Source organism: Thunnus albacares, chromosome 6, assembly GCF_914725855.1.
Source record: "Thunnus albacares chromosome 6, fThuAlb1.1, whole genome shotgun sequence".
Classification (NCBI taxonomy): Eukaryota; Metazoa; Chordata; class Actinopteri; order Scombriformes; family Scombridae; genus Thunnus; species Thunnus albacares.
Window position 1 is genome coordinate 34,249,666 of NC_058111.1, and position 20,392 is coordinate 34,270,057.

Consider the following 20,392-nt stretch of genomic DNA (forward strand, 5'->3'; position numbering starts at 1 on the left):
CTTGTGATGTGTTAATGTGACAAGTTTATAATTAAAATACTGAACCAGTTGAAGTTCATTAATATTCTGTTATTATTCTGTCATTGTTTATAACACAATATTCATCGATGTTATTTAGTTTCAGGTGTTGTATAGTTGCTGTTTCATAGAATGTTAAGCTGGGAGTCTATCTCTTTGTCAGCACAGGTCATTTCCTGAGCTTATTTGATATGCAAGTGAAGCTTATCTAAATTGAACAGATGACAAAGAGAGAAATATGAGAGGTTAAATGAGTAAACGACAGTGTAAAAGAGAGTGGGAGAGAGATGAGCCTGCCACTACAATAGACTTGTTCCAGGGCAGCGGCAGAGGAGTGCAGAGGTTGTTTTATTGAATGCTGCTGTCTATAGAGCTGTTTGACTGCTGTTCATTGAGCCGCACGCTGTCTGAGTATAAACACTGGAGTCATGAGGGAGAGGCAGAGGCAGCTTTTCTACAGATGAAAGGGAGATTGGCCTGGTTTAGTGTGGGCTATGCATCATGGGAGTTTGAACAGATACAGTATTTCACCGCAGTGCTTCTCAAACCCGCGGCTAGGAAACCACCAAGGGTTTCTGTTAGCAACTGGTGATGTAATAAATTTCAGATAATATTACAGCTGGTCAAAATTAGGTTGCAGTATGCAGTGCATGGGGTGAGTTTTGTTTCATAAATTCAGCCATATTGCTATGAGGAATGCTAGAAAAATCCATAAATAACAGCCAGTGATTAAACATGTGCAAGGTGATGCGTAAGATGTCGATTGATCTACCCTGATTTTATTTTGCTAAGTTTACACACCTCAGTCAATACCAGTCAGGTATCCTGCAACAATTTAAATTGCATCTGGTTCAGCCTACCTTGGACTGAGAGCTGCTGCTGAATAGCACTTCAGAAAAGAGTGGAATGCTTTAGCAAAATGAAGCAAAATTATGAAAGCAACACTGAGTGTAGATCTGAAAAGGAACAAAAGAAAACATTACAAACTACCCAATGTATAGTCTACTATCAAAAAGCAGCTTGAAAGATGTATAAATGTACTATAATTTGAATAAAGGCCAGGTAAAAACACTAAGCAGAGGGGAGGAATTATCTGTACAACATGGCTAACATATTAACAATTTCCAAAGCACTAATTTAGTCAACACAACAGAAACATCTAATATTCACCACTCTGCTACCAGAGTTTTTCTTTTAACAAATAGAAATAGTTTTCATTCAATTTACTTAATCAAAGTCCAACTGAAATTTAAATTATATGAATTATTTAATTACATTTTTGTCTGCTACAGTATACATATCTGCTCTGCAAATCAATCACTTGTCCTGTGTGCTCCTTTGAAAAAAAAAAATCAGACACCAAAAGAGGGAAATTCATATTGTTTGGTGTCATGATGGCACCTCCTAGTTTTGCATTAATTTGACCGAATATTAGTTTTTCTTCATAGGAGACCTTGTTTCCATACAGCCAATGAAATCTTTGCATAAAGCAGTAACATCAGCGTTCTATCATAGGCAAAGCAGACGGTCACACTGAGCCTGATAGCATCCTGCTACACAACACAAGAGTATGGACAATACCACTGCTAGCAACACACTGTTTGCACATGACTTGTAGCTACAGCAGTTTGGTTACATTGTCTCTGTTGTGTACTGTGTAACACCAGCACTCAACCTGCCAGCTGCTGTCAATCAAACACAGGCAGGGACACACCCCTACAGCCAGCTGAGACAAAAAGGAGAATTTCTTATATTTCCCCAAAGACTTTCTCATCTCACTTTTAATAATAATAATAAAACTGTTAACAAAACAATTCCAGCCAGTTCTACTTAATTTTATTTTTTTTAGCTGTCCAGCTACCACCAGTGAAACTCAACACTTCCTGGACACAAGTCTAAAAGCCTAATCCTCCCTTCCTCACAAGCTTTTAATATGAAAGAAAGGAGGGGAAAGCATCCATCACCGATAACTGCAGTTATCAGCAAGTGATATCGTCATTGCTGAATCTTCAGAATTTGAAATAAACTGCATCATGCATGATTTTCCTCTCCTTTCTTTGACGTCTTTCTGACAGCCAGTATCTCACTAGAACAGATGCTTTTAATATGAAACATGTACAGGAAATGTTACATTGTGAGCATGACATAGTGTAGTTCCACTATTGTCACGAACAGCAAACAGCATTAACAAGTTTAAAACAGAAGCAGATCAGAAAACAGGGATAAAATATAATAAAATATACCTATAAAATGTGAAATTAGAAATAAAAGTCTGTTCTAATGAAGGTCTGGTTCTCTGTAGTTAAGGGAAATAGAGCCTTTGAATTTGAGAATGCATGGTATGTGAATTTGCATGTCCAAGTTGAAATTTAGAAAAATAAACTTAACCTGACCCATCATGAACACTTTCACTGATAATAAAGTAATAAAAACAATTAAACACCATTTCTTACTCTTCTCATACACCATACCAAACAGTCTTTTAATAATGTTACACTTAGTCAGAGGGAATATGTAGAAGTGAACAATGCTTTTTCAGAAATTTTGTACAGGATCAAGAGTATACTCTGGCCTATATACCTGATTGACCTGCAGGAAAAATCCACCAGCAGCTCAGTATTGTCCTCTCGTGCGGGACAACGTCACTGACAGTGCAGCCTCCAATTATAGAAGCCAGACACTCATCACAAGCACTGAGCTCCTGTGTCCCCTGACTACTCACGCTTTGTGTTCAACGATGTGCTTTTTCTCTTACACTTTAATATCCGACCCTTAATGTCCAGAACAGCTCCCAATCTGTGCACTATTCCACACCAAAGTGATGCTTCTGCTTTTGGATTTAAAGTCTGACATGACTGTTTCCCTTCCAATTATTTTTTTTAAATTAACATGTTTCACATATTTTAATTTAATTATTATTTAAGTTTTTTGTGCTTTTGTAATTGTTTGTTTCCCTGGTATTTTTTCTCTCTATTGCTTTTGTTTCTGGAAAAAAGTATATAGAGGTAAAGGTATTAATATATGTTTTATATTATTAAGAATTATATCAAACTTGCCCATGCTCACATCGCACAGTCAACTAAAAATCTTGTTCATGAGACTTGTATTAAGATTATATTTCTCACTTACATTTGTAGCATATAGCTAAATTAAACCCATGATTAAATATCTGAACTGTGAATAACACATGAGATTTTTGATTAAATATTAATTTTGTGTCAATCATGAGCACATGTAGGTATTTATAATCATTCACAAGTGACCTTTACACCTCTGTGATGCAAGCCAGACAAAAATAGACCATAAAGATACAGGAGAACTTCTCCACTCACACACTGACACAGTGGATAGAATGTGTGGGATCAGCTGGCTCCTTATTCATAATCAATAATAGTAATAAAGGACTGTACAGAAAGTGTAGGGGAAAGGGGTTAAATCTTATGTTTCACTTTTTTTTAAAAAGTAAGACCTTCAACTAACATTAAATTTTTCTTTGGACCTTCTCCTTGATTAAAAAAAAATCAACAAACCCTTTAAATAATATAATTGAGTTGTTATAGAAGTGGAATTACTAATCACAAAAATTATAGCAAACACAACAAAATGGTTCAACAGCTTATCAAATATTTCTTCCTCTCTATTTTGGAACATGGAGCTATTTCACTTCACTAATTAGTGGGAGAATTCGGCAACGTGATGCTGAACTTTGATTACGTTTTAGATTAACCTGATATAATACAATTAATTTTGCTGCGGTTATGGTTTCAGTTATGATGCACAATAAAGTGAAGGCAACTGCTGAGTGGCAAAAAAAAAACAAAAAAAAAAAAACGCCACGCTCTTGAGAACAATAACATTAGATGACTAATGTGGCAAAACACATTTTTATGATGCATAGAGCACAGCCAATCCATTTTTCACTAAACTATTTGATCTTTTACAATAAATCTTGCAGGGGAAGGATTAAATAATATATAAATCTGGTGTGACAAAAACTAAAAGACCCTTCTCTGTTCTCCCAAAAAAATGCAGACTATCCTCTATTTAGCAAAAAGAAAAAATCCACAATCATCCCCTTTTTTTGGCCCTTATTCAGACAAAATATCCATACAGAGATGACATGTTAATAGCAGGTGTGAATCAGGTCTTATATAAGCACACATAGAGACCAAAGCTACATTAGATAAGGAAATGTAAATATTCATACAGTCGTCCTGTGTGAGGTCTGCTAGGCTGCTGCCTAACAGTGTATGCTTTCCTCTGGTCAATGAGATCTTGACAGGCTGCAGCTATCTAATCAACCCATCCACCGTTTTAATCCTCCCGCCCAATCTATTGCTTTCTCCAATTTCCTCCCCTCTGAAAGGCAATCACGAGTGTAGGGCATTTTAATAGCTATGTGGCAGAATGCACTTGAAGGCACCATGAGCTCAGTACAAGGATCTTTCATTAGATTGTCATCTTTGAGTGATGTGAAGCACTGTGGATGGCACAAGCACACGGACAGGGGAGGGGCAGTGGAGTGGAAGGGAATGCTGTGACCTTGCTCACATGATATCTCTGCAGATGGATAACTGCATCTATCTGCCTAACCCATACTGTCTGCAATATGAAACATTCTCAAGAAGAATGTCTTTTATGATGAATCTGGCCGGTTTGACCCTGAATGGACTCATTCAGGATTAGTGCTCCCCATTTTTGAAGGGGTGGACATGCTTTACCATACAAGTTAGACTCAAACAGTTTCATAGAGCGTTGTGTCCTGTGATGGCACATACACTCACCAAGCAATTATACATGCATGAAGGGGTCAAAATATTAGGAACAGTTTTCAATAGGAGTGCACCACCCACTATGACCTCAATAATAAACATAAAGTAGACTTATCACCTTTCTGACAATGTTAATGGCAGAGCTGTTGTATTGTTCTGCATTAGATTGCACAGGTGTTTCCTATAAAGTGCTTGGGGAGTGTATAGTACAGTAGGTTTTTGATGTGATTGCTGTGACCAACAATTTATATGTCAAATTGTATACAATTCTTTGTACATGGCACTATGACTTTTCTTATCGATAACTTTTATACGTTTTGAATTAAGTTTTAAAGACAATCTTCATTGACTTCCATTGTATTTACATCTCAGCCACTGCACAAAATACATTACCAGTGTACACATCCATGCATTGATACTGCACGCTTGTCAAGTATAAATAAAGTCATTTTGATCACATGTACACTTTGAGTTATACATTGCATTAATGTCTATGGAGGCCCATTGTATTTATAATTACTGTATAAGGACCTACAAACTCTATTCAAATCTTTAAATGCTTTCTACTGCACACTGACCAGCTATACATGAGCTCATTATCATGACATATGTTTATAGATTACAGTATATACTGTAATGCAGAAATGTTTTAAAAACCCCCATTCACTCTAGTTGAATATATAACTCAGCCAATACATTAAGATCAATTAGTGTTGTTTATTTTGTGTGTTGTCCTGGTTAGCTTGTTGCTGTGTGTACCTACTCCTACTAGGATAAATAAAGTCATTGTCCTGTGAATAATGATGTCTTGTAAGGGCGTCTTAATCCCATGAGGGACAGGCCATGAGATGGCAGGATTCTTAAATTAATAACATGGTAGTGTCCATTCAAAATACACAGCTCTGTAATAAGATATTGAACACAATTCATCACTGGTGTTAATTAGAAGCGCCCCGTCAAGTGGCGACTGGGGAAAAATCCCATGTTTGTGTTTTCTGCAATTTGTAACTCAATTAGACTTTTCTTGTTGGCTCTAAGATAGGTAAAAAAGATGAGCCTAGTTGTGAAGGACACAATGCTGTTAAAGGCATCTCAAACAAACAAAAAGCGATAAAGAAGAAAAGAGACAAATAAAATCCTGAAACTACAATATGTGAATGCTATTTCCAACCTATATTTGTTCCAATCTAGAATTACACATCATGACTTTGGTCATGATAAATCATGTGATTCCTACAAAAAGACAAAATGCTAAGTTAATAGTTGTATTACGAACAGATTGACCCTCCTTAAATTTTCATTACATTCTACTGACCTTCTAGAGACTTGATACTTAAATACATAATGATATTTATGCATCTTTACTAAAATGAAAACTCCCTTTTACTACCTTAACTTTGATTATTGTTCAATTCTTGCATCTTTTCAGGAGAATATCACCAATACCACTTATCACCAATATCTATTACTGTCATGGAGTCCATGGTGATAACAACCATATGTGTGTCAACATTTTTATCAATTCAGACTTTTTCTCATTTTTATTTATTGTAGCTGGATGATATTCTGGATGAAGATATCTCGCCTTTTAATTTGATTGTGACAGTGTAAAGACACAACACAAGGAATGAGAGAGAGGGTAATTCAGGTAACAAAGGCAAACAGCATTGTGAGAGGTGATAGGGACACATCCCCCGTGTACCTAGTGGAAATTACACCCTTGTTTTATATGCAACTATTTTGCATCAGCAAAATGTGTTTCCATACACAGTCCTGCATAGATTCGGTTCTTAAATGTATCTGAGAGGTGGTTCAGACTTATTTACAAATCACCGGATTGTCATTTAAGATCAGTATGTGGCAACTAATGAATGATGACAGTGTGGTCCAGATTAGGTGACTAAACCTCTGGGTTACATTTATAGAGAGATGCTGTGATGGTTAAATAACAAAAATGTCACTGCTGACGTTCATGTGCGACACACACCAGGGATGCTGATGAAGGCAAATGCGTTACATACCCATCCTCCATGCTGACCTCCAAACCCTTACTTCCCACTGCACCATACCATATGAAGGTCACACTGATGACTGAACATTGCCATTTAATGCGAATATGTAATACAAAATAACCGCTTATACAGTAAATGTATTTTGTAGAAGGATGGGTTGAGATTACAGTGGTACTGGTGGGAAAAAAAACTGGCGAGCCACTAATAGCTTTCAATGACTTAACAGCTTTCCTTTTCACAACTGGATGCTCTGTTGTACACACACAGCAACAGAATGAATGAGGAAATAAAGTGTGCCCTTTACTGTACTACAAACAAAGTTTAGCCTGTGGCTATAGTCTTGTGAATTTGTTCTCAACTATTTTTTCAATGTGTAACCAATGCAATTAACTCTTTGAAGGAAACCAAGCCGACCTCTCTTTCTCTGACAGTGCACAAAGTAATAAATGAGCCAAAGGGTAAAGATACGCATGTTTATGGTAATGAAGCTCATGCATAATGTAGCATTGGCGTGCAGCTTAGGTTGAATTAATTATCCTCTGCTTCAGGTATCCTTCCTAAGTATGTAATTTCTCTCTTGTTTCTCAGCTCCTCTGTCATTTAGCATGCATGGGATTATCAGTCTAGGTGACAACACGATAAACCTACAGGCCTCAGCGTGCAAACATGGTTCAGTGGTTTTACAGCAACACAAGCACACAAGCTCAACCGCTCATAATAAACTTTGAAGGCTCATTATTACGAGATAACAAGTGAGCAGTGAGAAACTTAACCTGGTAGGAACGTACAGATATTGCAAATGAGCAGGAAAATACCTAAAAGTGATGGGGCAGCTGCTCCCACAGGACATGAATGTTACCTATTCCTCTTAGAAACTGTCTCAGAATTGACAAATGCTTCCTAATCAATCTCTGCCATCAGTCCAGACAGGGACTGAAGATAGATCTGCGCTTTATTGAACTGAGGTGGAGTCTGGCTCAGCTAAAGCAGTTGAGGGTATTGATCCATCAGTCGATACCCTGCACTATCCGTGGCCAAACCTTTGCTGACTGTTGTTTGTATCTGTTTTGAGCTCTCTTAAGGGAGATTGCTATTTGGCCTTGGCTCTCATCTTTATGTGGTCAACTGGGATTGGTGCTCGGGCTACATACACAGGGAAGGCTCTCATTAAACAAGAAGACTGTCAAAGTAATCACAATCCACGGTGTCACAGCTCGCAGCAGTATCAATAATTAAGCCAATTTACTTATAGAGCACATTTAAAAAAAACACATCTGTGTAGCACTTGACTTAAGTGCTACATTACATTCAATCAAATAAAATACATCATAACATAAACAAATTGAATAAAATACAATAGACCCAATACTGCATGCAAATATAAAAGGCACACTACACATCAAATATGATAACAGATGATACAGTATGTACAGAACAGTACAGCTGTGCTTTTAGCAGCATACCTACATGTCCGCAATCAAAATGTCAACAATCTCATGTTAAAAAGTTAATGGTTAACATGTTCACCAGCTCAATTTAGGGCATTTGCATGCTAACATTGGCCAGTTAGCACTAAACAACAAAGCACAGCCGCAGCTGATTATGGAAATTGTAAATGGTCTTGCAGATATTTCAAGATTCAAGAGAATTTGTTGCCATTTGTACAGACATAAGTTACATGCACATTAGAATTCTTGTGCGGTTCACTCAGTCAGGAGAAAAAGAAAAAGCAGAAAAAAATCACAATAAATTAAATTAATACTGAATTTAAAAAACAGTAGCAAGGTCTGAAAGAGACTATACATTATTTACAACAATTATTCAAAGCACTTCTGATGAGGTACTGGAGCAGCAGTTACAGTGTAATACTGGAAGGAGATACTGCAAATTAATAAATCAAAAACAAAAAAATTTGCACAGTCAAGGTAGATATAAGTAAGGGTTTTGAATAAATAAGCAGCAATTGTATTCATAAATAAATATTTGGCATGACAGTGGCTCTATAGATGAAACAGCAGAGGATTAATAAAGTTGTAATAATTCATCCTTTGAGGAACATGAATATCATGGCAAGATCATCTGTATTTATGGCAACTCATACAGTATTTAGAGATAATTCAATTGGAACCAAAAAACTGCTGGTCACACTAGATGGAAAGTTAGGGGATCACCAAAGTTATTATGTCTCATCCTCGGGGGATCTTCAATATCTGTACATCATTTCTTGGCAATCCATCCAAAATTTGTTGAGCTATTTTAGTCTTTGTTAGTGCTGAACTAACCGACATTGCCATGCCTAAAGCCACACTGCTAGTGTTACTTCACTTAAACTATTCCACAGTCATGGGTCATCTTAGAAAAGACAATCTCTCTTCCAATCACTCTTAGATTTTGCCCTGAGCTGTGGGCATGAGATGTAAGAGGCCTGGAGGGAATAGGGACAGTTTGGAGATATTTAGTTATGTTAAATCATGCATGCATCATGCAAAAACAAATACAATTTCTTTCAAATTAAATCTATATTTGTCCAAGAGCCAGCGAAGACAGCTGCCCGAAAACAACTGACACTAACTACATCACCACAACATTAGCAGCAGCCAAGTTCCCAAAGATTCAGCCAGAGACTGAGCTGTGCTACAGCCTGGACTTAAGCCACCAGGGAACACCCTCAGGTATTCCCGGTTGTGCTAACGATCACCTGCAACAACAAAACAGACACCCAGGTGAGGTGCACAGCAAACACAGCAAACAACAGATGACACCGCGGGGTTCATCACACAGGGCCAGTACAAAACCTGAAATATAAACTGTGTCCCATTTCAGTGGCCTTTTTTTTCAGAAGGCTGCACCATTCAGAAGACTGAAGACCAGGTACAGCGTGATTGTTTTTTTTTTCCAACATTTAAATTAGCTGTTTGTTTTGACATCAAGTGACCTCTTGTGACAAGGAGGGCACTACAAATCTTCTCATGGAGGAGGTTGGAAAGTGTTTTACTTTGACACACAAGATCACGATTTGCATCCTGTTCACTTCCAACAGTCAATATTTGTTTATTCTGACCATGACCATGATTTTTTCCAAATCTTAAGTAGTAAACTTAACCAAACCGTAACCACAGGGACACCAGATCAGTTTTGGGAAGCAGTGACATCTAAATTATTTTGTTTTCTGCATATGAGGATTTGTTGTTCTGAGTTCTCACCCCCAATCGCACATGCAGACGCAGTTGATTTTGGGATACTGAAAACTGCAAAGCTTACATCTTGAAGGAGCCTTTGGGATGGGTCATCTATGGCTGTCTATCTCTTGTTTTGGATAAAAGCAACACCAGACTAACTGATCAGTGTTGTCTTCTTTGTAGCTTGTCTGATCATCTGTTTCCTCATGTATCTTACCCTGTTGCACTTTGTTGAAGCAATTTCCCCATGTTCCTGAATCTCAGTAACTTTGGTTTGGGTACAACATCGCCACGACCAATTTTGTCAAACAACAAAACTACCATCCAACACCCTAAAAATTAACCCCAAAGGACAAAGGAAGGTCAAATAGTTAAGTGCTTTTAAGCAGTCTGAGAAACCGGAGCTGTGGTCAGAGCTACGAGTTTACTGCTGAATAGGCTCCACTAATGCCTCACAATCATTATCAGATTGCTAATTATTAATACGTTGCTGCTATGGCAACCATCATCACAGAGTTCTGAGTGAACATTTCATGACAGAACATCTTCATCCTTATACTAAGAGATTGTGTATGTGAATGCAGACAAGTATTCATTATCTAGAAATGGAAAAAAAAAAAAAAAAGAAATTGTGTTCTCTCACAGTGCCAGCACATGTCTGGACTATCAGATGTAATGCAGGCTCCATGTTGCCACAAGGTCTTATTATGTTCTAAGATAAGAATTGCGACCCCACAGCTCCTTCGCATTTCTGGGGAGCGTGGCCAGGTGAGAGAGAGGAGATTGAACAAAGCTCACCCCAGGGCTGCCTCGCCGGGGTGATGAACTCTCTTTTCTCCTTTGCCGAGAGCACTTTTCACATATTCTGTGTGCAGCCCCGGCCCAGATTCATACGCTGAGAGTTCAGCACATCAGACCCTCAGGACCCGCACGGTAAGATGTTACTAAGGTATATGAAATGAATTTACTAGAATAAGAAATTACCTTCTTACTGATAAATGCATTTCACCAGACAGCCTGAACAGGTCTGCAGTCCACCACTGACAAACAGAAACACATTCATTCCTACTGACAGTCAGCCATCCACTAGACTGTGGGTAGAATCCAGAAAAACAAGGACTGGTCCAGAAATTAAACCTCCATCCTCTTTGCCATGGTGCTAAAACAATGAGTCATCATGATTCACAACTGTCATTGCATATTATCTCTTAAAAAAAACATGTGGTGTGCTTTCTGTAGTTGTTACAGACAATCCAGGTATCCAAATAATGGGGGCCAGGTCTCAACATCCCAAAGTCTCAACTTCTCTCCTGGTATACAATTGAATTATTTCCATGTGAAACTGTAATGTCACTATTGGATTCAATTGCAGCCATATTGCCAGCATTCTGTTGACATTTCTATAGTTCAAGTGGAGATATCGTATCCGTCAGATATACTGCATCAGTCTCCTGGTTGTTGGAATTACAACCAGGAGGCTGATTTAAACATTTTAACCCACTTAACTGCTCATAATTACAGTCTGGATGGTATGACATGAACATAGCATTATAACCAAAGCTAAACCACAGAGGGGAAACAGTCATATGAATAGTTTTTGCCATGGTTTTGGATGGCACTGACAAATGATGTCATTCTGCCAACAAGAGCATGAGATCAGAGAATATTGATAAAGGTCATTTAGAAAACACATTTTGTTGTTTAGTCTGGTGTGGAGACTGATGTTCACATCCCATCTCCTACCAACTGTTAACATTGGTTTCCTTTAACTGTGATCATCATCTTTTCATAACATTAACCATGTTTTACTTGCCTAAAGGTAACCAAACCATAGAGGTGGCTGTTAGGAGTAATTTCATAACAGTCATGGTAACAATATTTGTCAGACTGTATGATATTAATTTGAGGCTGAATTTGTGGTGAATCATAGTGCTACGATGCAAATAGGAAAAGTACGTGGAAGCAGAGACACATCATCATCCATCTGCACAACTCATAAGTTCTGAAAATGCAGATAAGTCAAACTTCTTTTCTGTTTCACCTCAATCATTTTTATTTTGTGTGTGCTATGGACATATTAAGGAGAACAAGTGTGTTTTCCCCCTAAACGTTATTCAAAAAACTGCACTACTTGTGGGTCATAGCAGCAGTTCATTTGTGAGACTCCAGTCTTTATTTCTGACTGTCAGGATCTTGCCTCACACTGTCTTTGGTTACCAAAAGCTCCGAATCGAGCCTCACAGTGAGATCTAGGACACCGCTTTGGATTGATGACCAAAGCTTTTAACACTTCTCTCACATCTGTCAACTTCTGTCTCAGACACAGTGGTGGAAGACGTATTCAGATCCTTTACTTCAGTAAAAGTACCAATACAGCAATGTAAAAATACTCCATTACAAGTAAAAGTCCTGCATGAAAAATCCTACTACAGTAAAAGTACATAAGTATTATGAGCTTGATGTAGTCAAAGTATTGCAGTAAAAGTAGTGGTTTGGTCCCTCTGACTGATATATTAATATATATGACATCATTAGATTATTAATAGTGAAGCATCAGTGTTAGAGCAGCATGTTACTGTTGTAGCTGCTGGAGGTGGAGCTAGTTTACACTACTTTATATACAGTTAGCTAGTTTAGTCCAGTGGTTCCCAACCAAGGGGTTGGGCCCCTCCAAAGGATCACTAGATAAAGTGGGAGAGGAAAGAAGAAAAAACAACAACAACAAGCTTGTTATATTATCCATTGTGTCAAATCTTCATCTAAAAAGTAACTAAAGCTGTCAAATAAATGTAGTGGAGTAGAAAGTACAATATTTCCCTCTGAAATGTAGTGGAGTGGAAGTATAAAGTTGCATCAAATGTAAATACTCAAGTACAAGTACATTAAAATTGTACTTAAGTACAGTAATTGAGTAAATGTACTTAGTTACTTTCCACCACTGCTCAGACAGCCCAACATCACATCATACCTCACCTCAGACCTCAAACTGGTGGGGTCATTCTTATCTCTGCTGTCTAGAAGTCCACATTTTATCTAACCTGAGTGTGAGATATCAGATCTTCCTGCACTGCTCCTGCTGCAGGTTACCAGGTGAAAGTCTAAACTTGACTACCCAATAATACTTCTTATCAGAGTCAAGCATCAGGCTAAACTCTGCCTTATCTTGTACAAAAAGACAATTAAATTAGGTAGCTGCGCCAACAAAGACCTCTGAAGTAGATTAATGAGCTTGATTACTTGATAAGACAAATTAGAAGCCCTATCTTAGTGTATAAAAAGCTTTGATTGACCTTCCGGATTCACCTGACATTTTTGATGCATGTCCAACATTATTTGAATTCTACATTTGTTTAAGTCAGTCTATCTCGGGAGGGAACCCTTTCAATTTAGTTAAGAGAAGCTGATAAGACGTTTTAGCTGAGGCACATTTAAAGAGGTCCGTAAACAAACAAAAGGACAGATAATCCATGAGCAATTAATTAAGCACCGCGGTGTCACCACATCCAGACACTGGAGTTACCTTTAATAATGAAAGTAAATGGAAGATAAGAGAGAACTGCATTTATTAATCTCAGGTGTTATTCTGCTTATCACCTCCTGCTCTCTTTTCACTATCTTTTCTTTCCTGCTCTCTCATCTGCTCATCTTCTGTCTGCTCTGTCTTTCATCCTTCTTATGCTCTCCTATCTTTGCTTTTCTTCTCTCACCATCACTTCTTCTCTTCTTTTGCTTTCCTTTTCACTCTCCTATTCTTTTCCTCTCATTCTTTTTTCTTCATTTCCACCCTTCTTGTTATGTCCTTTTTTTATTTCCTATCCCATCTCTTCTCTTTCTCTTCTCTCCTGTCAACCATTCTTTTATCCATTGTAAAAAAAAAAAAAAGGGGACATGTCACCTAATAATCTGACTCAAAAAAGAAAGAAATACATTTTTATTGTATCAAGAGTTTCATGTCGTGGTAGCCTGATTGAGAAGATAGGTTTTGAATTTCAGTGTTATTATTGTGTTTTAAGGGCCAGTTTGCCTCGCAAAAAACTCAACTGTTTTCTCTCTGAGGTCTACACCAAGTCGTATCTCTCTTTAGTTTTATTTGTCCAGGAAAAGAGATTACTTTCTCTGTGATTGTTGTTGCCTCCGCTCAATACTGTGGCTACTTAGCTGTTAGCTTAAGTTAACTGTTAGGTTGTAGACGTTGGCTACAACAGAGGAAGATTGGTGACCCCGTTGCTGCTACCTTATTTTATTTCTCCTTTGTACAGGAGGTAAGTGGCAGGTGAGAGACAACTCTAGTTGTTGTATGATCTGATCCAAGTTGAGTTGGTTCTTTCTCACCAGCTGAGGTCTTGTGTTAGAAGATATCTAATGATCTCCACTGCCTTCTCGGTGGGGCAGCTGGTAAACAGCACACAGACATGAAAAGACCCCGTCTCTGTGAGGGGGAACTGTAAAGTCATTGATCTTCAGGACTAAATGTCCAGTGTTCACATGGATTGGAAAATGTCCCCAGCTTCTCATACCAAACATATGCTACATGTCCTTGCTCTTCCTCTCCATCTTGTATCTCCTCTCTACTCCTTTTCTTCTTTCATTCACTAACTTGGGGCAGCTGTGGCTCAGGAGGTAGAGCGGGTCACCCACTAATCGGAAAATCGGCGGTTTGATTCCCGGCTCCTCCAGTCTGCATGTTGATGTGTTCTTGGGCAAGATCTTAACCCCAAATTGCTCCTGTTTGCTGTGCCATCAGTGTGTGAATGGTTAGTTTCCTCTGATGAGCAGGTTGGGACCTTGCATGGTAGGTCCTGTACCCATTCAGCGTGTGAACGGGTGAATGTGATTCGTAGTGTGAAAAGCGCTTTGAGTGGTCGGAAGACTAGAAAGGCGCTATACAAGTACAGTCCATTTCCCACTTTCCTTTCATTTTCTATCCTGTTCTTTCTTTTCTCCTCCATCTCCTCTCCTTTTGATTTCTCATTCTAGGACTTTCCTTTCTTTCTTTCCTTTCTCTCCTCTCCCCATCAGAGACAGGAAGCAGCTGGGAGACATCATTGACGATGATTTGCAACCACATATTCATTTTTTATCCTAAATATATTAGGCCAGGCATCTGGAAGGTCAGCTGCATAATGGCCATTGTATATTTTATGAGCAGCAGGAAGCAAAGCTCTTGGAGTTAATCATGTGGATGAGGAGGGTTTTCAGGTAGAGACAAGGGCGCTACTTAAATCATCACATAAGCCTCCCCAAAAAGGTCAGACGCTTCAAAACGACACTGAATGCCCTAGAGTGGATAGAGTGGCTGTAATCATTTGGAGCGCCTGCCATTGTCTATAGGCCAAACACATTTGTGGAGGTGACATTGGACATCTACAGTGCATTTTCATAGCTGCTGTATGTGAGTGTGTGTCATTCATCAGTATGTACACTTGTCACATTCTGTGGAATGCTTTGGATTTTTTTCATCATGCATTTTGTAAATGAGAGACAGATATTAAAGTCATCCATGTATCTGCAGGAGAATGTTTCCTCAAAGCGCTTCATGCTAACACTTACTGAGTGATAGTGGGTCACATTATTTCACAGTGAGAAAACAAAGACTAGCAGCATCTCTAAAGCTACTAAAGAGTAAGTGATTTTAAGGCAACAGTGATCATATTGTCTTCCATTAATGAAGCAGTTCTCTCCCTGTGGGTAAATCATCTCACCCTTTTAAGTGCAGTGCCAAAAATCAGCAGAAAGGAGCAATGGCTTAAAGAATCCATTTAAATAAATATTTTATCTCCTGTGAAAATAATAATCAACTGTGTCTAATACAATTTGTTAGACTGACAAACTCAAAATGGACAGATGAGGACTAATCCAGAGATTCTTTCTTCTTTCAGCCATGAGGGACGCTGATATGCATCTATTGTACTTGTGTGTTCAGTGTAACTACTTAATGACATTCCTTGGTTGCTCATCTGAAGGAGCCAAATGTAAACCTGTCTACATTGATTATACTTAATGAATTATATTCCATTTTTTTTAGATGTATACATATAAAAACACCAACAACTCTAAACACTGAGTACAGTAAACATAGTGAACGGTTGAATTTAGCTGCTAAAAATGTCATAGATCTTAATATATTTTACTTTCTTATGACTTAATGAGTAAAAATACAATCATTTCTCAAAATCTATTGAACAAAGTAGAACTTTTTTGATATTCTAAGATTTTCTCCAGTTTTCCTCCGACTTCGCAATGCCAAATTCCCTAAGTGCAGTCTCTTTCTCTGCTAACTCCGTGGGAGTGCATTGACAGACATGTGCTACTTATGCAACTCACGGTGCGTCCAGTTGCCTCTATGAGCGTCACCTGTGCAGCTTTGGAGGCTCAAACTATGTCTCCCAGGTTCACCCTGCATTCTAAAGTTGCCTCAACCAACCTGTAAAATAAGCCTGAGGAATGGCTCCAGTTACTCCAAAACTGGAGCTGTGACAGGACGGAAGAGGAGCACAGGTGGACAGGATAGACGAGGCCACTCAGCCAAAATATCAACGTAGTCCTCTACTGTGACGACCTTAAGTCCAGGGGGAAATTATACAGCATGGTTATTAGCCACTTAACCACCATGAAGGACAATGGTCTTCCTCTTCAATTAGACTGAATTAAATAAACACATATTCTCTCTCTCACTCTCTCTCTCTCTCTCTCTCTCTCTCTCACTCACTCACTTACTGTGGTTTTACTGAGGTTGGAATGTTCTGGCTAGACTGTGTGCATGAACATCTGTGCAACTATTGATGTGGTTATATTACTTTAATTAATATAACTTTGCAATGTGTTCTGTTAAACTGGGTCAACTATTTGTGTTATATCATAGTCAGATTTATGGAATTACAGCGTCTGTAATGGCGTTCTGCAATGTGAATTCACAAGGGTATTAAGAATTGATTGACTCAGACTAATGAGATGTAATCTTCTGAGACAAAAAGTAATAATCCAAATATGGGTAAACCTTCCTTATTGACCTCATAATCCTTTTTTTTTATCTTGTCATAAATGTGAGGAAACATAAGCTTCTGTTTCAGAATTAACCGAACTATAAAAGCATACTTAATGTTCATATTAGGTTGATCTATGAAGTATTTCTGGTGAAATCTCTTATAAAATCTAGACATATGGTCGATGGGAGAGCAGACATGATGACACTGTATTTTAAAAATGAACAGTGAATCGCTCTTCTGTCAGAGCAGCTGCTTTGTATGATATATACTGTATATGCTCTGCTGGGGCCAGAAAAAGGCTTGAGAACTATTGTTGATGAAAAATGTAAATGCTAATTGAAGCCATCCATCTGACAGAAGGCCAACATCACACTTCACCACACAGGAACAATGATTTGGACATGAATGGACAATGTCAGAGTGTGTCCAGAATCATTAGGTGTGCAGGGACAACACTGTGTCTGTATAAATAAAAGCTAAGCCTGGCATAGGTCACAAACACACTATTGATTATGGTGTCAGCGTGTCACCCTGTGAGAAAGGCAATCCATTTAAATGGCTAGAACAACATGCCCATAGCCACTAATGTCAGTCATGAGATCACAGTCTCACAGTGAGGAAGCTCTTTGATAACTTTTTGATATGTCTGTGTTTTTATGGACTAACTGAGGGATTTATAAACTGTCTCTATAAGCTGGTCATGTAGAGAAGAAAAAACTACTTAAGAAGCATTAAAATGGTGTGATGTAAGCTTTTCTCTTTTCTTTTTATTATAACAGTGGTGGTCTATCCTATTAATGTCATATACATCCCAAGATATTAGCACAAAAGATATTAGTTCAATCTATGACAAAAAATAATTGTTTCACAACTTTCTTATTGGACAAAAATGAGGTGACAATTAAATAAAAATAAACCTTTTAAAACAAAAACTGATAAAAATGTATTACAGTTTTTGCCAGTGAAAAAAAACAACACGACAGATGGATGAATGAACTAATTACAAACAGCTGTAATAATGAATTTTCCATAATATCAGGCTTGCAGGGGAAGTGCCAAGAAGAAAAGGAATGCTGGTCTGATTCTTACCTGGACCTCCACTCCATAGCCCATGTAGACAGTGATGATGTAGCTGCAGTCCACAGTGGAGTGGAAAGGAGAGCTGGACTGTGGTGGAGCCTCTATATAACCTTCTGGCCCGGTTAGGTTCAGCTGACAGGGGACTGCAAAGACAAACACAGCATGGAAATGATTCACACATGCCCTATTCATCCATATCTATTCATATTCACAAACAGGTTCACTGACATTGAGATTAAAATACTGATCTGTCAATGCTAAAATTGCTCTTGTCACAGTTCTTTATGGCTGTTGCTCTCCCCTCATAATTTTATTCATGACAACAGTGGAATCCTTCTGAAAAAACACTTACAGACCATGGGACAAGTCTCAGCTGACACCCACTTTTCTGATGTTTCCCTGAGGAGCAACCTCATGTGGTCAGGTGAATAATGACTCTCTCAGGTAAGGAGGAAGTAGCGTGATGTTTATATCAGGGATGCACGATATTATCGGCACGTCATCGGTATCAGCCGATAAAAGCTCTAAAATGAAATATCGGCCATTTCTGCCGATTTGTTGCCATCTCCTCCACTGCCTGACTGTGCTTCCCTCCACGGACTGTTTCACCCTGACGGTCCCGGTGTTTCCTCCGCAGGCTCCACTTCACTCAAGCTGCCTGTCAGACCCGCTGCTTCTTCCCACTTTAAGCTGAATAACAAACCGGGGCTCGGTGCTCCGGTTGGACCCACATGGAGAGCCGGGGCTAACGTTAGCTGGGAAGCTAGCAGAGGCTAGCTGACTGTGCTTCCCTCCAGCCATGCTGCGGCTAACACTCCGCTAGCCTCTCAGCTAGGTAGCCCGGTTTGTTATTCAGCTTAAAGTGGGAAGAAGCAGCGGGTCTGACAGGCAGCTTGAGTGAAGTGGAGCCTGCGGAGGAAACACCGGGACCGTCATGAAGAAACAGTCCCTCGAGGAGCTGCTAGGTTTGGCTGCTAAGATAGGACACACCTCGGCTGACAGGATGTACCACTCTATTTGGAAAAAAAAAAATCTTTTTGGTTTATAACGGCAGTTGGCAACCAGTGTATTAGGTGCAATACTGCCACCTTCTGCTCCGGAGTGTGGACCAGAGATTAAATCCAACACATTAATCCTGTCTGTCTAATAAACTCAATGAAAACTCTCTGCTAGTCTAGTCTACTGCTCCACCCACTTAGCAGGTTCATTAAAGTTTTAAGGCTTCCTAAGTTCTTCCTTCATATATTGTCTTTCTTGATCATACTTAGAACAATCTATGCTTGTATGCATAATAGTCTCCTCAGCCAGCTGGAAAAAAATATGTGCATATATCGGTATCGGCATCGGCCACAGTGAGTTGGAAATATCGGCATATCGGATATCGGCAAAAAAAAAACAATATTGTATATCCCTAGATTTTATGTATCCTACCAACAATCAATGTTAGTGTCTCATTTTGTGTACAATACTCAAGGAAATATGTCAACTTTGCGCACTAGATAGCATGTTCATAGTCTCAAGAGAAAGAGTGTTTTTTTTTAATTTGGTGATTCGATGAGCTGTTGTGTATTGCCTTCCAGATGTCACATTTTAATTCCCCATTGTAGTTCATTTGCAACGTAAAGCTGTGTCCAGACAGAACTCACAACAAATTTTGTCTCCTTTTATTTATGTAGAAGGATGCTTTGGGAAGTTTTTTGCATCTGAACTGAAGGACTTTTGGGCTTTATAAATAAAAATTACTTGACTTAACTAATCTTTCAGTCACGTGACCCCTGTCTTGCTTGTCATAATGGTGCTTTGAGGGTCTCCTGAAATAATCCTGAAGGCAGATTGGTTACACTCTGAGTGCAATGTGCTCTACGTGCATTTACTGCAAGTTGAGTTGAGTATTTGCTGACTCAGATGAGATATCCAGGTAAAATCACATGCTAATAGTGGGTATAAATGTGGTCTCAGTCTTGTTTAGAAAAAGAATAACCCTACTGCACATGCATATACACATACAGACATTGCTATGAGAAGACACTCTTTCTGATTCTGAAGGTTTTGTGCTTCTCTTGACTTTCTAAGCAGCTCAGCCCTGCAATGGGACAGCTGAGGACAGAATATTTCCTGGTGGCCTTCAGGGGTTTCTGCTCCTCCACCTTCATCTCTCTCTCTCTCTCTTTCAGCTAAAAAGTAAACTTTAACTTAAGTGCTTCCTTATGAAGAAGAACATCCTCCTCTCCGTCCCCTCAGCCCTTCACCTCAGGGAGCGTCTACTCCAGTATTATTACTGCACTACAGTGTTGTCATTCTCTGTGCCTGGATGATTTTGTGTACAGTATTGCCTGTCTGTGCTT

General features: G+C 38.8%; 1 protein-coding gene across 3 annotated transcripts in view; it reads right to left on the bottom strand.

Annotated features, from left to right (window-relative positions):
- The window catches only part of sez6b (seizure related 6 homolog b), a 266,490-nt gene that overhangs the window by 125,201 nt on the left and 120,897 nt on the right, over positions 1-20,392 (bottom strand). For 2 of the 3 annotated variants that reach the window (XM_044353824.1, XM_044353825.1), the window contains exon 4: positions 18,057-18,190. In XM_044353824.1, the coding sequence (XP_044209759.1) occupies positions 18,057-18,190 (134 nt within the window). Of the gene's footprint in view, positions 1-18,056; positions 18,191-18,399; positions 18,692-20,392 lie in introns of those variants that run through there. The other variant, XM_044353826.1, reaches the window with a different exon arrangement.